Raw genomic sequence first — 25769 nt, forward strand, 5'->3', positions numbered from 1 at the left:
AAGTCAGTAGCCTTGAGAACCCTCAGAAATATATGTACAGCGCAACCCAACACAGAGGGAGTAGAGATGGCTTTGGAGGGAGCCATGGCTGAAAGGACCAGAAGGACACTTGTCAAGGGCCAAGTGTAGTGAAGACCATCACCAAATGAGGTTAAAGATGTTCCCACTCTTCGCTGGGTTGTGTAAAACCCAGCGTTTTTACATGACCCACAGGGGGAGAGAGCCAGAAAGAATAACTGGTATGAAATAGATCAGTAAGTCTAGCAATTAAGGACTCCAGCTCCCAATTTCTTTTTTCATTTTTCAATCAAAACAAATTTAAGAATTTTAAATGTGGCCTATCTTTTAATCTCCAAGTGTTGTGGAACTATGCTCACATCTCTTTGCACTTTTTGGAACAGGGTCAGTGTGGCAACCGACCAGGAAATTAATTTTCTAAGTAGGTTTTGGTGAGGGTAGTCACTTCACAGAGCCTCAGAAACAGTTTGGCTTGCCTTGACCTCCCTCTTTCCCAGTGGTACTTCCATCCAGAGGACAGAAAATGTCCTCTAAACATCCAGCGTGCGGGCCCAATGGGACAGCCTTAAGGAAGTTCGGAAGAGTAGCAGCAGGAACATGATATGGAGTTCAGACGGTTCACCTGCTTTGATTGGGCTCTTTCTTGGGTTATTTTCACTTAGTAATGGCTGATTAATTTCAGCTTAGTTGAAATGAATGGCAACCCAGTGCCACCCGCTGTGTTAGGCACCAGGAAGCCTAGACAGATAATGCACGGTTCTGCCCTGAGGGATTCAGTGTTTAGCAGGGGAGACAAGAGACATGAATGGCTGAGCTGCAGGGAGATTTATACTTGGAGAAGGGATAAACAGAATGCTGTAAAAGCACCAGGGAGGGAGTGATCAATTCCACCACAAATGCCCCCCTCCCCTTCCTCATCTCTCACCCCCCAGCAGAAGGGGCTAGGCTCTGGATTCTGGCAGAGGATGCTGGGGAAAGATTATAAGCTATCACAGCTAGCAGCCATTAGTCCCGCTGCAGTGACAGGAGAAGCCAGCAGAAGGCTGAACACAGAAGGTGAGTCCAGGATGGAGCAGCCAAGCTCAGGTGCCATCTGGACCAGCAAAGCAGATCCGGGAAGCTGGGATAAAACCTGAAGCAAAAGCCCTCTTGCTTAGTTAGCCCTCCACAGGCCGTGCCCAGGGAAAGGCTGAGAACCATCGACAGATGGCTGGGATCCAGCAACCCTGGAAATGCCCCCAACACCTGCACTATGGTCTCCCTCCAAGGCAGCAATGAGAATGCTGTGCTCTGAGAGCGTGCGAGACCTTGCACCAGGCACTATGATGGGTACAAGAATGGGAAAACTCAGTCCAGACCCTGAAAGATCTAACCAAATTTCTATAGACAGAAACATTAAAAGATGGTACACAAAGTGAAAAACGCAAGTCAACGTGGGAGGAAACACTGGGTGAGTTGACAGGTAAAGGTCTCTAGCGGGAGATGACTCTTCACGGGGCCCTGAAGATGGTTAGAATTCAAGGAAGTAGAAAGAGAACAGGGAGGAGCATTCCAAGAAGACACTATGAGCCCAAGCGCAGGAGCTGCCAGGACAGGCGAAAGGGAACGTAGAGTGTCTGAATCCCACAAGAGTAGCAGAGTACAAGTTAGACGGAGCAGGAGGAAACATCTGGTGCAGGTGAGGGGGCAGCTTTAATCCCATGAGTTTGGCCTGAGTCCTGAAGGCAATGGGCAGTCGCTAGCAGATTTTGAGTGGGTTAGGGACTGCATAAAAGCAAATTATCTCACATAACACTTCTCCCTGAAAAACATCCCTCCCTGACCAATAAAGGCCACTCAATTGGAAGATGTCAAAGCACAGCCTAGTCCCAGATTACAAATTTACCTCCCAACTACTGAGAGCTATATCAGCTTGAGAAGGTTTGGTCTCTGCACCAAATTTATTTCCCAGTCAAAAATTTAAGGCACTAACAACAGTAGAGAAAGAGGCAAGTTGAGGTTAAATGGGTTCCCAAAGCACCAAAAGCCCTGGAGGTACAGAGAGCACATTAAGTGGCAGCAAAATCAAAGGGTAAGACTGGAGTCCAAACTCTGCCCATCAGTCCTCCTCCACCAGGTCAAGCGTCTACCACTTGGCTGGCTTCCACCCCCACTGGTGCTCAAATGTGAACCGGTCCTCACCACTGTGCCTTGTAATTAAAGGTAAAAGTACACACAAGCACTGCCAAAGGAGAGGGGTCAAACACGTGGGAAGCATCATTTGGAAGTGCCCAGTGGTGTGGCAAGGTGCGTGCAGCAGTGGGATTCTGCCACCACTTTGCTGAGTGACCTTCAATACCCGCCCTGGAGGTGAGAAAGAACAGATTCACCCATTCCTATTGAAGCAGCCATGGGGATTGGGGCATCTGCCTGGAGCTCAGCAGAGGGTTGTCCACCCAAAACCCAAGCTTGACTTGGCTGGGATGAATTGGAGGAAAACATATCACAGGCACCACCCATATTCAGATAGTCAATGTTGCTTTGCCTCGTAGTACGTGAAGGTGACGTGAGCTTTCAGCCAAACAGAGAGAACTTAAACTGGCTTACAAAACACATATTCAGTGTTAGCAATCTCTTAGAATAGAACTTGAATTTTATAATGAATGCCTGTAATAAATTTAATATCCAGCTTCCTGGCATTCAAATTAATACCCACTTTTTCTAGAATATGCTTAATTTCTAAAGTGAAATTCAACTGCAACAGCGATGTGTAAACCACCGATCCACTTTGCAAACTCTAACTCATCTTTTAAGGCTTAGTCAAATGTGACCTCTGTTCCAAATCTTCCTACTAACCACTTATGGTAAACTTAATCACTCCCTCCTCTGTGTTACCAAAGCATTTGACACGTACATCTATTATAATATGTTTCCCTGGTCAGAGACCAAGTCTTGTTCATCTTGGTGACCCCCGTGCCTGGCACTGTGCTAACCAGAGAGTAAATTTTTAATAAATGTTTGCTGAATTGATGTCGAACAGGGTTTATTTGCTCTTAATCCTAGGTTCAACAACAAGAATCGCAAACATACTTTATTGTGGAATTTACCTTTGTTTGCCAAGACTTATGTGTGCTCTTAAGCATAAGCCTGTCTCCTAGGATCTAGACCTATAAATCCAACTGCCTAACAGCCTTCATACCTGGATGTTGTCAAACTCAGCATGCCCCTACCAAACTGATTATCTTTTGCCCCAAACCTGTTCTTTCTCTGTAGTTCATCTATCTCTTACAAACATCCCCAACCTCCACTCATTTACCCAGCCACTCAGCTGAAATCCTGAAAACCACCCTTAAATCTTTTGTATCCCAACATCCAAGCAAGCACTAAGTTGAGTTGATTCCACCTCTCTATCCCTTCTCAAAGCCTACCTCTCCTCGCCATCCTTCCACCACCGCAGGAGGCCATGTCCTCAGCATCCCTTGCCCAGAGCATCATGTCAGCCACTAGTTTTCTGCTTGCTTTATTTCAAATATACAGTTCTATAACCTGGTTTTTGTTTTTTCTTACATGTAATGAACAGCTTTTAATATCAACAAACCTAGTCTTCGATCACTACATAGTATTCCACCACACTAATGTATTTTAATTGACTAATAAACCTCTCATGGTTGGGCATTCATGTGACTTCTAATCTTTTAAATAATCATTTTAAAAATAATAATAATTTTTATAATAATTTTTATAAGACAATGTCATACTGGACTCTGATGTCAGTCTCACCATCCTTCACCCTGTTCCCTGAGTAACCTTTCTAAGAAAGGTGCAATGACTCCCTACTCCGTATTCTGTTAAGAACAAAACAAACAAACAAGAAAAACCACTCAACACCCTAGCCCAGAGCAGGAGACCCTTACTCACGTGGCCCTTTACCACCTCTCTTTCCTCCTCTGCCACCTCCTCACGTGTGCTCTCACCCCACACCCTGCAAAGCTCTTGGGGCTTCCTGAACATACCTCACTCTCTCACATGTCTAAGCCTTCACACATGTTATTTCCTCTGCCCGGAAAACCCTCCCCAACCCACCCCTGCCAAGAGTCCTCAGTAAACTCCCCCTGATGCACTGACTTGGCTTCAATATTAGGTTCACTGTGAGCCCTCCTGGCCCTGCCTGGTAGAATCAGCACCTCCTTCCTCTGTGACCCGGAGCATTTATCACCCTCCTGGACATGCCTCCAAGAAAGCCAAAGTCCAGGACACAAGACACACTGCAACATATTCGTTAGATAAATGAATTTATCTTTCCTCCAACTAGACCAGTGGTCCTTGATGCATTTAAAATGTGTCCAAGGTCAAAGAACTGATACTGTCGAGAAGGACAAAGAGAAGCTTGGACAGGTAAGCTTGGAACCACGTGCTAAACCACACACACGTATAGACTTCTCCCAGGGACACTGGGCAGATCGTGAAAGTTTCTGAGTAAGGAGTGCCATGATCAAAGTGGTGATTCCGAAAAATAAATGACCCATTCTGACTGCTATCATTTTTTGAGAGGATGGCTGGGGTAAGGGGCTGCTTCCTCACCACTCCCTCTCCCTCCCTCGCTTCCAGAGGCTGATGGTCCAGACCCCAAGTACCCGCCCCAAAACTTCAGGGTAAACTCAGCATGCATGAGTTCATATGCAAGCAGCTGGAGGACTAAAGAGAAAGCATCTTTATAGCTGCTCGAGAGGAGAGGATGACTTGGAGTACTTTTAAGCATTTACAGTTGTCTTAGGTCCAGCTGAGGCAAGACAGGCTCTCCAGAGAGCCACGTCACGAAGCTGTTAGTGTTGAGGATATCTTCTGAGAGATAACTTTTTACAACCTTGCGTCTATGAGGCTGTTCTCCTCTGAGCTATTGAATGCTGGTGCTCTGTGATTTGGGATCGAGGCAGGGAGGCTGAGACCAGGAAGCCAGCACTTTATTATTCCAAGCCGACTTTCCGGAGCTAAGCTGCATGCTAAGATTCTGCTCTGACATCAACTCACTCCTCTCCAAAGGTCCAGAGCGGCGTCAGGAAATCTTCCATGCATCTATCTGCTGTCACTATCCCCTCAGGGATGATTAAAGTTTGGAGGTTCAGGCCAACGACCACTTTGGATAATTGCATTCTATCTCTCTGCTACTCTTCTTCTGTGTCTGTCCTTCTTGTCTGGCCTGGCCTGACTGTTTCAATCAGTCAAGTGCCTCTCCGGTTACCATGCCCCAACAAGGGAAAGGTACCCTATGAAAGCGGGCTGCCAACAACCCGACCCAGTCCCACTCAGGAAGCCCGTGTCCAGGCCTGCCATGAACTCCGTGGCCTGTCCTCCTGCTCTCTTCCCTTCTGGCTGGTCTTTCTGTTTGGGGCCTTTTCTCACCCTTCGGACTTCAGCACACCTTCTTTCTCCAACTTGGACCTTTTCCCTCTTTATTCAACCTCTTCTCAGACTCTCCTCTGATTTTGCTGCCTTTGCCTGCTCTGGGTCCAAGATGGCCTTGGGGACCTTATCCATGGCCATGTGCCCTCGGGCAGTTCCCCACCTGAGTCACGCTGGTCTGAAAGACTGACCTGGCCTCTTCTGCTCCCAGTGCCCTGGAGACTCTGGGTTTACTGGACAGACAACAAGAGCTTCAAAGCTCCCATTTGTCAGTGTCCTCCTTGGCCACCCGTCTGCCTAGGTCTGTCTGCATTGGGCAGTGTCTTTCTGTGCCACTTCACAGGAAGAGCCCTGGGCTTGAAGCCAGAAATCTGATGTCCAAAACCACAGTTCTGCCATTAAATGGCTGGGCAACCTTGAGTAAGTGAGAGTCCCCCCCTAGGGACTCAGTTTCTTCATCAGTTTAATGAGAGGCTTGAACCAGACAACCTTCAAGTCACCTATTACCAGAGCCACACCTCTCCAAACCAATCACTCGATGCCCGAGACAGGGCCTGAGTGCCCAGCCAGGCTGAGGGCCATTCGTACATGGGCAGCTTCAACATGGGATTACCCCTTGTTTGCAGGCACCGGCTGCCCTGACATCGGGGCAATGATAAGAGTAATAGTAATGGTATCTACTAACTGGACACCTGGACTCAGTCACTGGCCAACCATTTGCAAGCGTTTTTCATTTAATCCTCCTATCAGCCTATGAGATGGGTACTAGCGTTATCCTGATTACACAGACGAGGAAACGGAGGCTTAGAAGTAGTTAATAATGTTCCCAAGCCACCAGCTGCTAAGAGGTAGAGCCAGGATTTGCACAAAGTGGCTTCTTGCCCAAGTGGAAAGAGACCCCTGGGGACCTGGCCAGCCCCACCCTATGGGGCTCCAGAGTGGGAATGCCAGAGCCGAGGCCTGCTGCTATCCCCAGAGAACCACTGAAAGCTCAGGCATTTTCCACAGGCGACAAGCCGCCCCATCTTCCCTAGTCTATTGTCTGCCCGACATTGAAGGAAACTCAGCCCCCCTGTGCTCCTCTGGCTTCTCCTCTCCACAGGGAACATTTTCCACAGCTTCTCAGCACAGGACCACGGCATTGTTGGACTGAAGGAAACACATCCCTCTGCGTATCTACACTCCTTTTGTAGATATGTAAAGAGAGGTTTCCAGAAGGTCACAATGTCCATCTAAGCCGAGGGAGGCCAACATGACACCATGCTAAAAGCTTATGTTTCCAACTTGGACAATCTGGGTCTGAAGCCTGGCCTGGCATCTCCGTAGCTCGGAGACCTCTGTCTTTTCGCTTTGATGCGCTCTCTCTTTTTCTCCCCCCATGAGTGCCCGCAATCACTCTCTCTCTCGTCTCCCTAATGTTCTCATAACATGGGGATAATAACAGTATTTACTTTATATATATGTATATTTTAAAGCCTTTATTGAATTTGTTACAATATGACTTCTGTTTTATGTTTTGGTTTTTTGGCCCCAAAGCATGTGGGATCTTAGCTCCCTGACTAGGGACTGAACCTGCACCCCCTGCATTGGAAGGTGAAGTCTTATTAACCACTGGACCACCAGGGAAGTCCCTAACTTTATATATTTTTGTAAGGAAAGCGTTCATGTAAAACCATGAGCATGGCACACAGTAAGTGCTCAATAAACTTCTTTCTAACACCCGTGCTGGACCTAGAACCTGGTCCTGATGTCTCGTCTAGCAGCTGCTGTCATAACTGCAGTCTCTGAGGTGTTGGGGAACCTGCTTCTCTCCCAGCTCTCAGCCCCAAATGAAAGTCCCACTTAAATACCACCTCTGGCATTGCGGGGTCCAAGCCTGAAGCACCTGCGTGCTTCCCGGGCCTGGCGCAGAGCTCCCGCCCAACGGCAACGAGCTCCCCAGACATGCGTTTTCGAGACAGATCATCTGTACACCACCAGGAGGGAGCAATGAATCCGGGGGTGCATCTGCACAGATGGAGGTGGCGTTTCACGGGGTTACAACGCCGGAGGGCTCCCCGGGGCTCTGCAGCCAGGCAGACCCGGATGCGAAGCCCTGTTCCAGCAGCTCTCTGTGCCTACTGGGGCTTGGGTGACAATGGGAGGAAACTGGCTCTGCACATACTACCCAGGGCTGGCAACCATCCCTTTTAATTTATTCTCCATTAAGTGAGATAGAAGCAATCAATGGATCGGTGAGAAGGCACACAAGGCAGGTGGCTGGATAGAGGGAGAAAAGGAAGGGATACAGAGAGGACAATTCTTTTGTTGTTTTGGAAGTTCAACGGACTTTGCCTAATGCTGGTTTGAGGAAGGGGTAGATTCCTTTGCCCAGGATGAAAAAGTCGGCTATTAGAAATGGGCTACCTGGGAACTGGGAGACATTGCTGAGCAGAGGGGAAGCCAAAGAGAGGTTCATGGAACTGAGGTCACACTGTTGAACCCCTACCCTGTGCACTCTATATACATTATGTTATTTCATTCTTAAATTTGCTTTTTTTAATCCCATTGTGAGCCCCATTTACAGATGAGAAAGCTAAGGCTTAGAGAAGGTAAACTGTACATCCACGGTCACACAGCCAGGCACGGGGAGCGCTGTGAAGCCCTTCCCTCCACATCATCACTCCTCGCTGGGCACCACCGAGGAACCAGGAACAGCGGGGAACTTTCTAAACTGAACCGCACTCTTTCCCATCTCTGGCAGCTGAGAGATATTCACATACATTTCTTGTACCTACATCCTCTCTGGTTCATTTCTTTCCTCCGTTTGGTCATCGTAAGACAGCCCGGCCATTGCTCAGGGTGAGACTCGGGCTGCGGAGGGACAGGGCTGTCTGTCTGCTCCTGTTCCCGGGGATCCTCCTCATGGGGCTGCCAGCACCAAGCTGGGCCCCCATTTGTCACTGAGGTCAGTGTCTCACTCTGCATTGCTGGTTCTGACCCCAACGTGCGGGAACCGGGACTTGCTTGCTCCAAACCTGCCCTCGAGCCATCTGGCAGCCCGAGGATCCCAGGATGCTCGCCCCTCATTACCCAGACATGCTCACCAGCAGACTGTGTGCTGAGCGCTGACGTCTGTCATTCTGACCTTGGGCTGGTAATGGGGGGTCCGGCTGGGGTCGAGGCATGCGTAGCAGTAGCAATCTCTCTGCTTGGATGAGCTCACCAAGGAAGAAAAAAATAGTTGTTGCTTTCACTGGTGGTGGTGGTGTTTGTCACAAATATCTCTACTTCAGGGGCAGTGAGACCCATTTGCTATACAACTGTGCGTCAGAATATTAGGAAGAACGTATCGCTGTGGTTTCCCAGGCTCTTTGCAAAAATTGCTCTTGCCTGTGATGCTCAGAAAACACACCCAGAAGGTCTGGTGAGGGCAGGGCAGGGAGAAGAGATGGAACAGGATGCCTGACCCAGGCACCTCATTGGTCCAAGGGGCTCTCGTCAGTCAGCCTTTCTCATACGCAGCTCTCATGCTATCAGCCCCTAGCTCAGAAGCCCGCTATGGCTCCCCATGCCCTCTGCACTGAGTCGTAACTCCATCCCTGAGCTTCGATGGGTCTACAATATATAGCCCCACCCATCTCTCTCTTGACTTGCTGCTGCTAAATGCAATATGCCTATTAAGACCTCCAAACCCTCATTCTCCTATTGAGATTGTCATTTCTATTCCCTCCTTCTCCAAATAGCAAGATTTCTTCCAAAGTCTGCCTGATTTTTGCCTCTATCTTTCACTGGCTCTGATTATGTCACAGGACAGCATCTTTCTTCAAGCTTGGTACCGTATTAACTCTTTCAGTTATTTCTAACATTTGCATAATGCTCTTTGTTGAACATCTTCTAGACACACACAGATGCATGTGTGTGTGTATATATAAAACCCCAAACCAAGCAAAATAAAATTTAAAAAAATAGGTTAGGCAAACATAAATCATGAAGAAGTACAGTAAAAAGCTTATTCTTATTATTTCTCTTAAATGCCTGGATAATCTTACTGCAAATCATATCATTATGATATGATACACTCAATGCAAACCCAAAAGGGCACTTTGGAGAGAAGCCAGGCTATAGGTTTATATTCTTCCCATTTCAAATAAAATGCAAAAGAAAAAAACCAGTGATGATTTTAATGAGCCTTTAAATAAATTCTTGGCTAGAGCACACTGCAGCAATTTATACAGGGGACCACATGCATATATTTGCCGAGAAAGGGACTGTGTGACTAAAGAGTGAATTTCCAAGAATTACTCTAGATTCCTTTCCTTTAAGTGATTAGTTTGAATTGAACCACACTTCATATCCACTCCATCACTGGGTCACACTTGCAAAGGCAAATGGAAACTTGTAAACCAGTGTCTGCCCCTTCATTGATCCACCTCTCTTCTGACTTCTTAACTTTCCTTTATTCTGATTTCTCAGGCCCTGATGAAGTCAGATACTTTCACTTTCGGGGGGGTTACTTTCTGGTTCTTTTTCTGAACATACCAAGAAGAAAAAGGTTTGAACTTGGAATCAGTAAATGAAGATAGTTTAGTCCAAGTTCTGTTCTTTTCCTTTTTCTCACTCCTTCCTCTCACACATTTTCCCCTAAACTCAACTTCCGAAAGACTGCTCCAGCCTCTCAGTAACTGTTAATTTATGAGGCAAGAAAAAAGAGGTGGTTGTGAATTAACAAGAGTGGGACCATTTCTCTCCATCAGCAGAATAATCAATCTCTCTCAGGCAGTCAGCAGGTTTGGTTTTAAAAGACAGGGAAGACGATTGCAAAAACGCAGGTGGCAGCATGCCTCCTGGACAGGGCAGGATGTGAGACTCTTAAAAACCCAGGGTTCTGGGGTCTACATCCTCCTCAAGGAAGCCAAGAAGCAGGCAGCCCAGCAGGGGAGGCCCAACAGCCCTGCGGATGGCCTGCAGGGTCCCTGCATTCCAGGGTGTGGTCCTGAGGGCAGCGCCATATGAGGGGTCCTTTTCTGTAGCTGGTTTCCTGCAAAAAAATACGACGTTTCTCATTTTATCCTAATTATGGTCCCAGAAAGAGGGGATAGGTAAATGGTCTTTTATCCCCACTTTACAGCTTGAGAAAAAGAGGCTCAGACAAGTTAAATGACTTTTCCGAAGCCCAACATCTAATGAAGAGAAAGGTCTAAATCAGAAATCCTGATTCCTTCCCTGACACTCTGCCCCAGGGGACCTAGTCTCACTTCCTTGATAGCCGTTTGCCTTGGGCACGCTACTCAGCCATTCTGTGCTTCCAATATGCTCAAGGCAGTTTGGATTCCAGACCCTTGATTTCTCATCCAGGTTCATCTGAAGTGGGATTCCAGCTGCAATATTGCTCAGGCTTTGAGACCAGAGAGATGAGAAGCTATGGATGTTTGTATGAAGCCTACAGCTTATAACACACACTCACTGAGATGGGCAGGGAGTACATATTCCCGGCTGTTCCCTACCTGCATCCACCCCGGTCCCCAGTCCGGGCTCTCCACCAGATCTGTGTGCTCCAGCTGTCAACAGCCCATGGGCTGAACAGAGAACACTGGCCTAGGAGTCAGCAGACCCAGTTCCAGCACTGGCTCTGCTGCAAATGACTTCATGACCTCGGGCAAGCCCACAAGTGGTCTCTTCTGTTAAATGAGGGCCTGCCTAGACAGTCTCTGAGGGCCCTTTTATCCCCAACACGTGGTGAGTCTAAGAATGAACTATGAGTGAAAGTGAGTTACATGAGCACGTTAGACCAAGGTTAAGTGACCATCAGCAACCAAATCTGAGCGGGTCAAACTGACCTCTCAGTGCCAAACTTTCAGCATTTGTAAATGGACTAATGATAGTACCAACATCATAGAGTTGCTGGTGAAGTATTAAATGAGTTAATTCACATAAAGCATTTAGAATAATTTTTGGCACATAGTAAAAATTTTCAAAAACTGCTAGCTGCTGCCCTTCCCCCTCCCCCTCATCCTTCTCCTCCCCCTCCTCACCATTATGATTGTCATTCTTATTATTTTCATAAACACGTGTTACCTTTGGAAACAGAAATGAATATTAGCGCTAAGAGGGATTTCTCTTACTTGCTCTTTAAATATAGCTTACTGTGCACGTTTTCTGAAGGAAGAAAGCAGGGTCCACAGAGATGAGGTGCCTGGATGAGGCTGCAGGAAGTAGGTGACCATGAAGGAAGAAGTGTGATGCAGCAGAGCTGGTCCCTTGCCTGTTGTCGTGATACTTGGTATCCTCACCCCTGGGTTGCCAGAATACATGCAGATAGCATCTCTAGCTCCCTTTCCTGCTGGAGGAGGGCTGTGCACGCCCGGGTCAGCACAGTGATGGTCTTGGGAAGTTGCATCAGCTCGTGCTGATGGAACCCCTCAACTGTGCCATGGAGGATGCCGCAGTTCTGAGTTCCACCAGCAGAGGCAGCAGCTTTCAGGGAACCACCCACCTTCTGAACAAGGAGCTGGGACTTCAGAAGAGCTGGCCTGAATGGGAGGGCTTATCTGGCCAACGTGTGGCCATAAAACCAGGAGCTTTGGGGACCACTCCTTCCAAGGACTAGCCAACTGGCTATCCATTGAGTCCAAAGTCCACAGTTGCGCACATATCACCGTGTAGCCCTCTGAGAGGCACAGTCCAAATGGTGGTCATCAAGACCATCTAAGCTGGAAGGAGCCTCAAAAAGTATAGGACCTACCCTTGCCACTGTACAAATAGGGAAATGGAGGCTCTGCAAGGGAGACATCTTACTCAAGAACACCCCGTTACCCAGGGGCAGAAAACCAGGACCAGGAAGAAGACGTCTGCCGCCTTCTCCTACTCTAATGGTCTGACTCTGAACTGACACAAAAGGTCCCTCTGAATTGCAGAACCTTCTGTGTGATTCCTCTGAGTCAAAGGGAGGTCTCTGCAAGCCATGCTCAGCTTAATTTCTCTCTCACTCAGATCATAAAAGCATCACTGCAGGCCCCCAGCAAGAGCAGCTTCTAAGCGTTATCCTTATTCTGTTGCCCCGGAGACCACGTTGCAAATACCAACTTTTCACCTGGAGACTTACTTACTACTCAGGTCATGGCACATGACACCAATTGGATACAAGGATTAAAGCAGATTTGGGACAGCCTGCCAGGCCCCACACCCTGAACTCCACATCCTAGCCTGTCTAAAACACTTCGAAATACGTAAGTTTCATGTGAAAATATGCAGAGGAAAAAATCTATTAAGAAAATCAGGAACTGATGACAACGATGGCGTGGCTGTAATGAGCCCTTGTTCTCGCAGGACGACAGTCATCTGGAGCTTAGATTACAGAGCGGCTGCTGCAGTCCCCACCTGGCCAACACCTCTCATGGACATTACCTGCCTGGCCCTTGTCTGCATTTGCGATTGAGTCCCTAGGTCTATGCATGCAGTTGTTTTCTGTGTGCATCTCGTCTGCCCAAGTAGACTGCACATTTCTGAAAGCCAGAAACTCCCATCCAAAATACTTTGCTCAGAGCTAGACACTTAACAGATAGCTTAATAGCCTAAAATTATCTTTCCACATTCTTTTTTTGCTTTGCTTTAGTGTAAGAGATTTTAATATCTGTGAACTGAAAGTGTACTACCTTAGAGCTGACTTTCCCTGACCCTCCAACAATCTCAGGAGACATGGTCAAGGAAAGCAGGGGTCCAAGATTTTAAGAGTCTGTGTTTTGTTTTGTTTAGAGGTTTTCCGTTGTGTCAAAGATTGCTCAGGGTTATGCTGCTGTATTGAGAGACTGACACGGGAATAACCAACATCTGACCACACACACAATGCCTCTTAACAGCTCGACAAAGGCAGCCTGCCTGCTCATCGGAGAAATCTGACTGGTAATTCCCACTGTATTTCTGCAGGGTAGCCTGGAAGTAATTATCCTTCTCACTGGTAAATCAGTTAGGAAAGGAGGATCTAACTCTCCTCTCCTCCTCCAAAAAACTGCTAATCCTCTAACAGTAATGGGCGGGAAAACCCCAGGCAACAGAGTTACTACTAATAGAGGGATGAATGCACTCACCTGGTCTTTTCACCTGTGGCAGGGGCAGCCGAGCTGAGGCAGGTCAGAGTAGAGAGCATGCCCTGTGTGGTCAGACAGAGGTGGATGGACCACCTCAGACAGAGGTGGTCAGACAGAGGTGGTCTAGCTACTTTAGAGAAAGCAAATGGCTCATCTGCCTGAGCCTCAATTTCTTCACCTGCCAAATGGGAACAAAACTACCAGGCTCAGGGGATTAAGAATGAAACTTAAGAGTATCGAAGTGAACTTAGCCTAGTGTCCAGAACTTATTAGGAGCTCAATTTTAAAAAGACTTTATCCTCTTCTGACATCAGCCCTTATGGTCCTCCCACCCTCCTCCATCCCCACACAGGCACACACACCTCTACCCTGCAGTGATTTGATCACATTCCCTGGCAGTCAGGACTTTGTCTGCTCTCTGTCATTTCCAAAACACTGTTTCCAAATCTGCAGGTGTCAGCCGCTTTTGAGCCAGAGCAATTAGGCCATAACAGGCCTGCATTTCTCCATCCACTCAAAGATTTGCTCTTAAACAGGCACCTGTGGTAGCTAAGCCCCTCCCTTGTTGAGGCACAAAGACTTCAGCCTGTTTGTACAAAGCACAGTGCTGGTAAATGCAGGCTTGACCTCGGCGCATGCCATTCTGCATGGGACAGAGTCAGCTGACAGTCATGAGTTCTAGGAACCCAGGGACGTGTATCTCCTGCAAAGGGAAGGGGAGGCTGTGAGCAGAGCCCTCCTGCAGAGGCGAGCCTCACATCCACATGGGGAACTAATGCAGTGCTTTGTGTTCAAAGTGCCAGACTCAGACATCACCCAGGCAATGGGCTAACTGGCCAGTGGCCAGAGAGAAGCAAACAGCAAGGGATGCAGAATCACATCAAATACAAGTGGGGCAGGTCAACGCCATTAAAATAACGCTGATGCCGCATACCATAGGATGGTCTAGAACACTTCAACTCAAGTAGCACCCAGCATTTCATATCAATACTCTCATTTGGAAAAAAAACTAGTAGATACCACTAATCTAAATCTCAACTTCCTTGAGGGAGTCCAGCATTGCCAGATGTATCCTAATTTGTCCCCCAAATAAACCTCTTGGAAAGATTGTTGCAGACTCACCATTTGTAAGTAAAACAAGCTTGGTGTGATTTACATAGAGGTTATTTCCTTATCTTGCCTGCCTTCTAAAGTGCCTGGGAGGACTGGCAATTATATAGATAAAGCTCCTAAAAGGAATCTGAGCATAGTTAATGCTAAGATTATTACTAGTAGGAGACTATACACATGTCAACCACTTCTACTTTCAACCTAATAGCTTATTAGCTATCTACATTTGGAGATTTTATGTTGTCAAAAAGGTGTTAAGACATCAACAATTAGCTTTGGGAACAACTATATAAATACAAGCACACTCTACTGTTTTGCTAGGGGTGACAGAACTCTGATGTACTCATAGCCTCCAAGGAAAGCAGTAGCCATCTGTTACATAAGTAACTCATTAGGTGAAAAGCAAGTGTTTCGACAAGATTAACTAAAAAATCTGCTGGAGACTACTTCCATTAGCTGGTTGATGAACATGGGCAGCTACCGATAATTTGAATGCTGAGAGAATCAGAAGAATCCTGCTTAATTCAAGCTCAGATGAGAATCCAGGTGACCAAAGGTTTAAACTCCAAGACATGTAAGCAGGACACTTAAAAAAAAAAAAAGTTGCATTACAAGGTCATAATGACCCAGAGCACCAGACCAATAAAGAAACAAATAAGAGTATTTTCATTTACATCTAACTGTCGATTTGCCTGAGTGGCGTGTAGTCTAGTAAATTTGAATATTCTAGTTAAGAGAAAGTCACCGTGTAGAATATTTGGGCATCAGCGTCTCAAGGCTCAGAATACAATAAAAAACACCTAACAACAAAATGAAACAGAATCTAATTTCATCTCTCCTTGGATGATTCAGAAAGTCCTTCAGGAGCACACAGTCTCCTTATGAAATTAATTTCTATTGGTATTTCCTAAATAAATAAATAAATAAATCCATGGCATTAGTCTATCTTTTGTCTTTCCCCTATCTGAGTGAAGAAAATGTCTGCACTTTTAACTTTCTGGGTGGCAGTGCCTCTTAAGGTGGGATTTAACTGTGTTCTGGTGGTGTTTCTCTGAAAAGACACGCAAAACAGCCGAACTTTTGTCAACTGGGCAATAATTCCCGTGAGGAAGTGCTCCAGAGAGCCCACGGTCTGAGCGTCACCTCTGGGAAGGAGAAATGGAGGTGCACTTCTGCACCAGCAGGCTCCAAATCCCAGCTTTATGTTCCTTCTAACCCTGAATATCTGCCTTACCCTGCCCTTTGTCTCCCACGCTACTGAGCACCTCTAGGTCATACTAAGAAGAGATAAAACAGTCAGGAGTGGAGAAAAATGGAAAAAAGACTGAAAGAGATGTTGTTATGAGTAGGAGTCCAACGGGAAACATACATGACAGATGACTACCAGAATGGATGCAAACAGGTGTGACCCTTCATATGCCCCTTGCGGAAATCCTCATGAAGACAGCTGATCTATCATCTACATGAAGACGTGATTAATTCTGCTGTGGTCCAGACATAGGTCAGAGATCAGTGCTAAAGGACATCTGCCATGTGTCAAATATCCCCTTCTTGCTTCTCCCAGAGTGCAGACACCCCCTATGATTCCACCTGACCCCAAGTCACTGTGTTGGGTGGGAAGAGCTTTAAGCTGGGAGTTAAAAACCAACTGCCCATCCTGCCACTGACCAGCTGAGTGACATGGGTGGGACATCTGTCCTCTGTGGGCTTCAGCTTCCTTCCTAATGAAGGGAGAAGGCAGAGGAAGAGTGGAGATAGATCATGGCTGACTTGATTCAGTCAAGTTTTATCATGTGTCCATCATGGACCTGGCTTCAATTCAAGGCCATGAAGCAACTGCCTCAAACTCCCCGGTCAGGACTAGACCATCAATTTTGAAGCACGGGGCTGTGACTATATGGGAGGAAAAGGAGCAGAGCGTGGGCTGAAGTCAAGAAACCTACACTAAGCATCAGGAATCCTGAGCTCTAACTGGCTCCATATCGTACCCGGCTTTGGAGCCTTTTCTGGCTTCAGTTTCCTCATCTGGGAATTGAGACCACTGGTATAGATGCAAGATTCTCAACCAAGACTCCGTGGACATCTTGGGTCCAGAGGGGGGATTCAAGGTGTTCCTAAACACCTAAAAATTGTTTGCAAAATTTTACGTTTGGGGGCATGTGTCCAGAGGGCAGGTCCAGAGCTTTAATCACATTGGCAGAAGACTGCAGTTCAAAAGCTACAAATAACTGCTCGTATAGATGAAATCGATGATCCCTTCCAGCTCTAACATTCAGTAATTCAAATAACAATATTGAAAAATGGGAAAATGACAACCCTTTGGGACAAAGAAAAGAGAAACTACTCAGCTAAAACCAGGAACAGGCACCTAAACGGCCATCCTGGTTATCAGAGTTTTGGTACCTGGCTGGTGGGCACAGTCCCATGTGTGGGGACCCCGGCAGCTGCTGAATCTTTGAGCATCAGTTGCCAATATACTGAACCAGGAGTCACCAATTCTGCTTCCTCCCTTGCGGGAAACAGTTGGGTGGGAGTGGGGAGAAGGGGTGGCTGTGAGTTACGATGCTAAGGGTTTAAGTCCAAGTTGCTCTGCTTTGAGTAGCACCAACAGCTGTTCTAAGCCACAGCGTGGGCCCCACCAGGTTGGAATCAGAGATCAGCGACAGCTGCACAATGGGTTGAAGATCACCCCTGCACCTACCTTGCTAAAGAAAGGGTTTGCAAAACCACTGGGGAATGCAAGATGACACGGGGAGAGCTGGGGAATGCCATTTTCAGCCCTTTAGAAACCGTGAAATGGCCTTTGATATTCGTGGTGTGTTTACTGAGGCCAGGCCTGCCTAAGTTTCTAAACAGGAGTGCCTTCCTAGCTGGGGAAAGATCATCTCTCCTTAAGGCCAATATATCAAACAGCATTTATTTTCTAAAACCATCCATCGTCCCAGGCCCCCTCCTCCCAGGAGGTCTCCGTGACCAAAGTCTGACCTTATATGATTTCACCCATGTCCTGGCTGTTAAGTGAAGAGGAAAGGCAGAAAAGAAGAGGCCAGCATAGCCAATGTGCTCCCCTGGGCCTCAGAAGGAGCTCTGGAGCAAGTGGAAGAATCCAGGGGCTGCCTATCCTTCCCTTGGAGGAAACCGACTCCCTCTTTACAAGGAGCTCTCTGAAAACAGAGCAGCCAAGAGGAGGCTATAGGAGGACTCGACTCTGGAGTCAAGCAGACCCATTTTCAAACCCCAGATCTGTTACTCACCATGTTACCTGTTACTGTCTGGCATTAGGCTAGAAAGTTACTTAATCTCTCTGAGCTTCAGTTTCTTCATCTGTAAAATGGGGACAGTAGTCATTTCTACCCCAGAGATTCATTGTGAGGATAAATGAGATAAGGTATGTAAAGCACACACCGCCATCCTTGGCAGAGAGGAACCCCTTACGTAGTTATATAGTTTTATTATTGTTATTGTTGTTGTTATTATTATTATTATTGCTACTACTATCTCAAGGCAGTTGTTAGAATTACAATGTCTGTGGTGTTCTTGGCATATAAAATAGGCATTCTGTAAGTGACCCCACGGCTACTGGTTTTTTCCTTAACTCCTAGGCCTTGGCAGCCCTGCCACTCCACAGGGAATGCTCAGGACCCATTGACCACCCCCTCTCACCTTCTTTTTGTTGGTGGGATTGACGTAGAGGTAACTGAGGACAGTCTTCAAGCCCACTTTGTCATTGAGCTTTTCATAGGTGGTGCCGTAATCTGTTGATCTGCAGGTAGGAGAGAAAGAAAGAAAGGGAGAGATTGTTTTACCAAATGGGGGATTGTGTTTCAAGGGGAGCCCAGCTCTACCCCGACCTGCATCTTTGTTCCCAAATCACACGAGTGCTTAAAGGTGTTTGTTCTTCAGAGATAAAAGGCCCCATTAATTTTAGAAGAGCAATTAGACTGATGCATCTGCCTACTACCTAAGCTCGCTCCCCTTTGCTCCCAACCTTTCTCAGAGACCTACTTTCCTTCCCTCTGTGTGGCTGTGAGTGACAGGAGCTGCCGGGGAGCTGGGCCACCTGCCACAATCAGCCCTCTGTCCCCGCGGGGCATTGCAGGGACCTTCTCCTGAGGTCGCTGGGTACAACCAACTTCACGCCCCTCCACTGAGCCTGAAGCCAAGGGACCCTCAGAAGGGCAGGAAGCACTGTATCCAGGAGCTGTGGGGTCCAAGGGCCAAATCTGGCCGCACCCGGCAGAGTCTGAGGCTTTACATGGGAGCGATGGTGTGTCAGGGGGAAGAGCCAGCGACACTGAACTGCTGCCGATAGCTCATCATCCCAACGATCCTGCTGGCCGCCCGCCCCTCCTTTGGGCCTAATTTCCAGGGCTCTGACCTTATACCAAGACCACGAGTCAGGGCTCAGAGAACAAAGGCGGGCCAACCAAGCCACGGGCTCCTTCCTCTGCATCCCGCCTTTGCACAGAGGAGAAGGGAGAGCGAGTACCCGACAATGGATTCAAGTAGCCGAAACCCCTGCTGCTCCCGCCTTGCTTCCCCACTCTCATCCCAGACACCTCCCTCCCTTTTCAGACCACCAGTATCTTCAGGTTCTCACCCCCTTTCTGCCATCGCCTTCCTTGGCTAGACTCAGGAAACCTCTCCCACTGGAGCTTTAGAAGGCCACAGAGGCCCATTCATTCTCTCTACGGTGAAGTGACCTCACGGGTGCCTGCATTCCGATGCTAGTCCTGTGTCCCCCTAGTAACTACCTGCCCCTATCTTTGCTTGATCCTTTACCCACCTTCTAACTCTAATCTGCTTCTGCCTTGGCCCACAGCTTAGCTTTATAAGTCTGGCAGCCAAGCTCTGTGATGACCTTTAAGAACTGTCTCCACCCCCATCCAACCTGGCAAATTCCATGTCCCAGGCCCGGCTTAAATACCCACCCTTACCTCTGGTTAAGGCTTTACTGGCCCTCTCCCTGGTTGCCACTCATTTCTCCTCTGCACCAGAACAAAGTTCCCCATCTGTTGTACACCCAAGGCACACACTGTACATGCCCCTTTCATTTCCCCATATTGTCATGATATTAGTTTCCTTATGTTCTGTTTCTCCAACCACAATGTAAGCTCCTCAAGGACACGGAACATCAGAGAACGCTATGGGGAGAGGAAAGAACATGAACTCGGGGCACAGTAAAATCTCTGGTTAATTCCTAGATGGGCAGCTCCCTGGTCACATGACCAAGTGCAGGTTACTTCACCTGCTGGAGCCTCAAATTTCTTATTTGGAAAAATGGGGCTCATTTAATCTCACAAGGCATTTCTGAGCATGAAAAAATACAACACACGGGAAACCTCCTAACAGGATGTAGGCGTTCTGAGATGTCAAAAAATAAATGAAAATACAAAGGACAATGACTTCCCCTTTCCCCAAACTGTACAGAACCAGGTCTTACACATCATGTGTGCTTGGCCTGTTTATTGAAAAAAAAAAAAAAAAATCAGTATTTCTAATCCCTCCCTATGCTACAGGCCCCACACGGTTATGCTAACTTTAATACTCAGCACCTCCCCCCTCCGAAAACTGACTTATCTTCTGTCTCCTCTCTACCTTAGGCACTAGGACTCAACGCCAATCGGAGAAATCCTTGCCTTTATCTCTCGAACCCAGCTCAGTCCCCAAGTCGTAATGATTCGATCTCCTACATAACTTAGACCCTCGATCTTCCCATTCTCATTCCAATGCTGTGGCTCACACATCATCATTTTTGCAACGATTCCCCAATTGGATGCTCTTCTTCAACCTTCTCCCCCTCCCACCAATCTCCATGCTGTCATTAGGTTGTATATCAACCACACAGATCTGTCCACCTCACTCCGTGGTAGTAATTACCCACTGCCTACACACAGTAAAGTTCTTTCTTCCAAGCTTAGTCTTGTAAAATCTGGTTACAACTTCCCTTACTAGATCTATTTCCAGCCACTTGCTCCTCTGCCCCTTGCTGTCCAGCCTCATTCAACTTCCCTGAATGTCCTACATTTTTGTGGCCTCCATTTCTGGCACATCATTCCCTTCTGCCTGAACTATCTCCAGCCTCTGTTTCCTCTACTTGGTAAACTTCTCTGCAATCTTCACAATCAACTCCAATATCACTCTCCTTCCAACTTTCTCACTGGGAAATTAATCACCATTTCCTTTGTGTTCTCATACCACCTTGTACATATTTCTATTTTAGCATTTATCCTATTGTTGTGATCATGCTATTTTTATCCTGAGACTTCGTCCTTGACTATACCTTCCTAAGGGCAAAAGCCATTTCTTATAACAACCCAATGCCTTGCACCGTGCCTGGTACAAAGCAAGTACTGAATGTATTAATGTTTGTATTGTTTTGCTTTGTCTTTATTTGCAAGAATGAATGAATGATTGAACCTGTCCAAACCCACTCACAAGGTCTTGACCAACTGCTAACGTTTAGTGGCAGCTCAACAGAGAGCCACACCTAGAAAACACACCTGATATTTCAGATACTTCAGATACAACTTGCAGAATGGTAAGGGCTTTTAGTGCCATCTGGTACCAGGGAAAGATCGAGAATTAAGTTAAATGACACTAGAATTAAGGTGAAATGACCAATCAATCTGACCTCCTATCCTACCCAGGGCAGGGGAGAAGACACACCATAATCTCTATAGACTGTCAGCAGTATATTTTTCTTAATACAAATAAAATATTTTATAGAACAAATTGCTTCTTGAGTCTACACTCTTGAAGGCATAAAGATGGCACCAGGTGGGAAAAGAAAATTGAACTTGGAATCTGGAAATCTAGAGTCTAGAGTGATTCTGAAATGTACTCAAAGTGTTACCCTGGAAAGGTCAATTCTCTAAGCCTGCTAAAGAAAGAATTATTCTGGCGCTTGTCAAAATGGAAAGGCAGACTTCATTCAGGATTATTGCAATAGGTACAAGGACCACAGCAGTGAGGTTTTGAAGTAGAGGAGGGAGATTGGACTCCACTCCAAACACAACAAGGAAAAAGTGGGAATTTATAGCCAAAGAGAAGGGTGGGAGTCAGTGGATAGAACACTACTAAGAAGGTAGGGCAATTCTTTGCTAAGCTGACCTGACAGGATTCTCACTGAAGGCAGGTCAGGGTGATCAGACATCACCTGGGGGATGGTGGAGGATGAGGAATTTGATCAGATATTGAGTATGATGAGATTATTGCAAGGGGGTGGGAGGATCCTGGCTAAACTCACTTAGCGGGACTGTTGCTAAAAATGGGCTCTTGAGGACATATCCAAGGACAGGGCCTAGTTGAAAAAGAGCTTGGAGGATCCTGACTAGAGCTTGGTCAAGAAGAGAATCTTTGTCAAGCCCCATTCTATCATCAACACAACAGGTTTAACTCAGATAATCATAAGGCCCCTTCTGGACTTGAAATCTTATTATCCCACCAGCACAGCGCTAAGTTGTTTCCAAATAGCAACTTTTCCTCATGCTATATATAGCCAACATCTTACTTATAAGAGCTAAATTCTCAGGGCTCCCTGCATGACTGGTGTCACAACAAACTTCCTTCCAGCATCCAAATAACCCTCATCAGAGGCAATGTACTTAGCAGGATGCATAGTCTCTCTTTCTGCAAGCCGCACAACCGATTCCCACTGACTTTGCTGTTTTCCAAAAGTGGCTGCACAGGGTAGGGGCTTCCCAGCAAAGGATACGCCACGGCTCAGCCGCCTCTGTTCCTCGGGCAGCTGCTGCTCACTCAGGCAAACAGAAACAAGTCTCCCTCGGTGAGGACACCTCAAGGAGCCACTGAGCCCTGGGACCAAAGGAGGCCTGGACTCTGCCCTTTCCAGCATGGAGGCCACACACCGCGTTGACCACAGAGTTCTGTGGGCCCCCTTCACCTGGGGTGAGGGGCAGCTGGCAGACAGGCCTCAGCACCATTGCCAGAGCCAGCTGTGCCTGCAGAAGTCGCTTTGACAGGAAAGCAGACCATCCTCCACCTTGTGACTCCAGACATCTGCCGGCGGGGTCTCTTAGAGGAAGCAGGCTCATTTCCCCTAACTTAAAGCTAGTTGCCCAAATCTTGACACTAAGCTCCTAACGCTGAAATGTCCTGAAAGCTGGGGACATCACACACATGCATGGGGCACCTGCCATAGGCCGGGCACTATGCCAGTTACCATTTGGAATGGCTCAGAACACACAGCTAGCCTGGCAGGCAGCACGTGAGAAGTGCCCAGCCACAGGGCTCCCAGCTTCTGTTCTGGGCTCAGATTCCTCCAGTTCCAGAAGGTTATTCCACTGCTGTGTGTGTGTGTGTGTGTGTGTGTGTGTGTGCGCGCGCACGTGCACATGTTTGTATCTCCCTCTCTCTTGCTCTTCGTCTTTCGTTACGAACTATTTCCAGAACACAGAAAAATACAAGAAGCCAATCATATACCCACCACTAGATTTATATGTTGTGTATGAACACAAATGCTTGATCATCTTTTGGAGTGTTTTTAGATTCACATAAATGTTATCATACAGGATATACATTCTGCAGCTTGCTTATTTTGTCCAACATTCAGTTTGGGGGATTTTATCCATGTTGACACACCTAGCCGTAATTCATTCATTTTAACTGCTGTAGAGCATCGCAGCTTACCAATAAACCACTGTCTATTTATCCTTTCAACCCCTGATAAATATTTTTGTCTTTTTCCTTTAAAATTTGCTATGATAAATGTTTCAATCGCCATTTTTACAAGTGGCTTCTTGTGCATCTGTAAAGAAAAGTTTTTTCTGGAGAGACATCTTGATGTGCAATTACCACTCATACTCCATGCATAACTTCTTTGCTGGTATTAAACAAATTTTTCTCTAAGGAGGGCTTCAAAGAGACACTCCCTTAGTCCCCAGCTCCAGAAATTGGGTCCTTCTTTATTGCCAGGGCCTGAGTCCATAGCTCCGGACCTGTCTCGTCCCAGCTATCTCTGTCTCTGGAATGCTGAATTCCAGAGCATCTGAACCCAATTAGCAGCTGGGGCCCTGAGTCCTGGCTTCATGAGGGCCGTCTCTGGTTTTCCCATTCACATCACTGTAGGTCACCTGCTCCATGGCTCCACTGCCCGCCCAAGGACCCGCTTGCTGTCGGGCTGGGCCTCCCAGCTGCCAACTGCTCACACTCCTCGCCAGGTACCCGATGCTGACAGGTAGACTAGATGTCCATCCTCTTCAGCCTCCCAGCACTCCTAGTCTGAGCCCTTCAATTCTTCAGAGCTCCTGTCCCATCCTGATAGGCCTCCAGAAGACTTCCGTGTGGGCCAGTACCTTCCAGGAGGACCCCCTCAGCCTAACTTCCCATAACCCTGGTAGTTACCCAAAGCCAGTCTCTCAACGACAATTTCCAGGGTTGAGTTGTGAATATGCTATACTTTCATCCACCCAGCAAGCTCCCACTCCTCTAGTGAGCTTCTGCGGGAGCGGATGGTGGCAACAAGCATATGGGTTGCTATTTTAAAACTAAAAGAACAGAAAAGAAAAACTTTTAGCCAACGCAGCCAAGTTGGCTTCCTGGTAGAGCTGAGCTGGATCTCAACACCACCCGCCCTCGCTGCATCCCCAAAGCCACATTCCTGCCAGAGGTGAGAGGGCTCCAGAGGGCACTCTGCCAGTTCTCACCAGCCACCAGATGTTCAGGATCAGGGCAGGCACACTGCTTTCCTAATCCCACCAGCTGCCTTCCCCTTGTTTGCCACCTGTGCTCCTCAGCCCCCCTCCGCCTTCCCTCTCCAAGCCTCGCCCCTGAGAAGGAACTGGGAAATTTCAAGTCTTTTACTCTTTGATTCTCTTATCAGTCTTTCATCTTCTCAGTGGACTCCCTTCTCTGTGATATTATCTAAAATTAGCAAACAACCTCAGTCCTGAGAGTTCCTTTTCCTGTTAGCAATTTTATTTTTGTTTTGCTCATTTCTTAACACATCTCTATGTGTTCTCTGTTATGGCATCTACCATGTGCCAGGCACTGGGCTTACCCCTCCTCCCTCCCCAGTGAGGGACACTTACGAGGAGGTACAAAGCTCAGGCAAGCAAAGTGCAAACTGTTTTCTGTAAAAGGGCCAGAGAGTAAATAGTTTAGGTTTTGCCAATCTCTATCACAACTACTCAACTCTGCCTTTGTAGCTCAAAAAAAGCCAAGCAGGATACACTGATGAATGGGTGTGCTGTGTTACAATAAAACCGTATTTACAAAAGCAGGCAGTGCATAATCGGGTGGCCACCGCTGCTCTAGCAGACTACAATATCAACCCCTACCATCCCCACCACCAGCCAGGCTCCCATCCCGCTTTTGTCTCTAAGACAGCTTCCCAAGATTCTGGCCAAGGTCTCTGATACCCTAACTCACGCTTCCCTGCCTGGCTGCCATCAGGTCAAAGTGTCTGCCTAAGCCTGGCACTCAGGCCTTCTCAGGCCTTTGCCCCCTTTACCTCCCATCTTCCACTCTCCCAATGAGCTTACGGCTGGCAAGTGTCCAGATTTCCTCCTTTTTGACTCCCAGCTCTAGTACTAATTACATCTTGGAGACTTTTCCTACAACTTCAGCCCACACCCTCCTCTGCATTTGCATCAACAGCGTTAGGAGTTCCCTATTTATTCTCTGAATACACCTGTGTGCTTTTTTTCTTTTCAGCAATGACTAAAAGCTCCTTAAAAGAAAACAACAAATGAAATCTCTTTTGAATTGCTGAAAGTGCAGAGCACTAAGTAGAGAAAACAAGGAAGATGTGAGCAGGGCAAAGACAACTATACCCAGTGCTGGACGAACTAGCCATGTGAGCTCTTCACTTCTCTGAACAATAGGGCCGTTGTTGGGAGGACTACATAGAGAATAGTGAGAAACATGGTCTAGCATCCGATAAACCCCTGTGCCATAAATGTGTGTGGCTGTCATTTTTATGACTACTCCAGATTGTATTTTTCTCAAGGACAATCACGTTGGGTTTTTTCCCTTGATTTATAAACTCCTTATGCTTAGGGGGTGAGGCACAGGGACGCCCAATTAATCATTAAGGAATCTTTGGCCACAGTGTCCCACTGCTGCCATGAAAGTACAATATGGCCCAGCTGCCTGGGGAATCAAAAGGCAGAACCAAGCTTCCAAGTGCCAGGCCCTGGAAAGCCTCCACCAGCCTTTCCCCCTGAGCTACAC

The 25769-nt window shown here is 47.2% G+C and overlaps 1 protein-coding gene across 1 annotated transcript in view; it reads right to left on the reverse strand.

Moving 5' to 3' along the window:
• SORCS3 (sortilin related VPS10 domain containing receptor 3) overlaps nt 1-25769 on the reverse strand; it is a 593582-nt gene that overhangs the window by 314600 nt on the left and 253213 nt on the right. The window contains exon 3 of the mRNA XM_059899211.1: nt 18237-18336. Coding sequence (XP_059755194.1) covers nt 18237-18336 — 100 coding nt within the window. The remainder of the gene's footprint in view (nt 1-18236; nt 18337-25769) is intronic.

The sequence above is a fragment of the Balaenoptera ricei genome, chromosome 16 (assembly GCF_028023285.1).
Source record: "Balaenoptera ricei isolate mBalRic1 chromosome 16, mBalRic1.hap2, whole genome shotgun sequence".
In the NCBI taxonomy this organism is placed as follows: domain Eukaryota; kingdom Metazoa; phylum Chordata; class Mammalia; order Artiodactyla; family Balaenopteridae; genus Balaenoptera; species Balaenoptera ricei.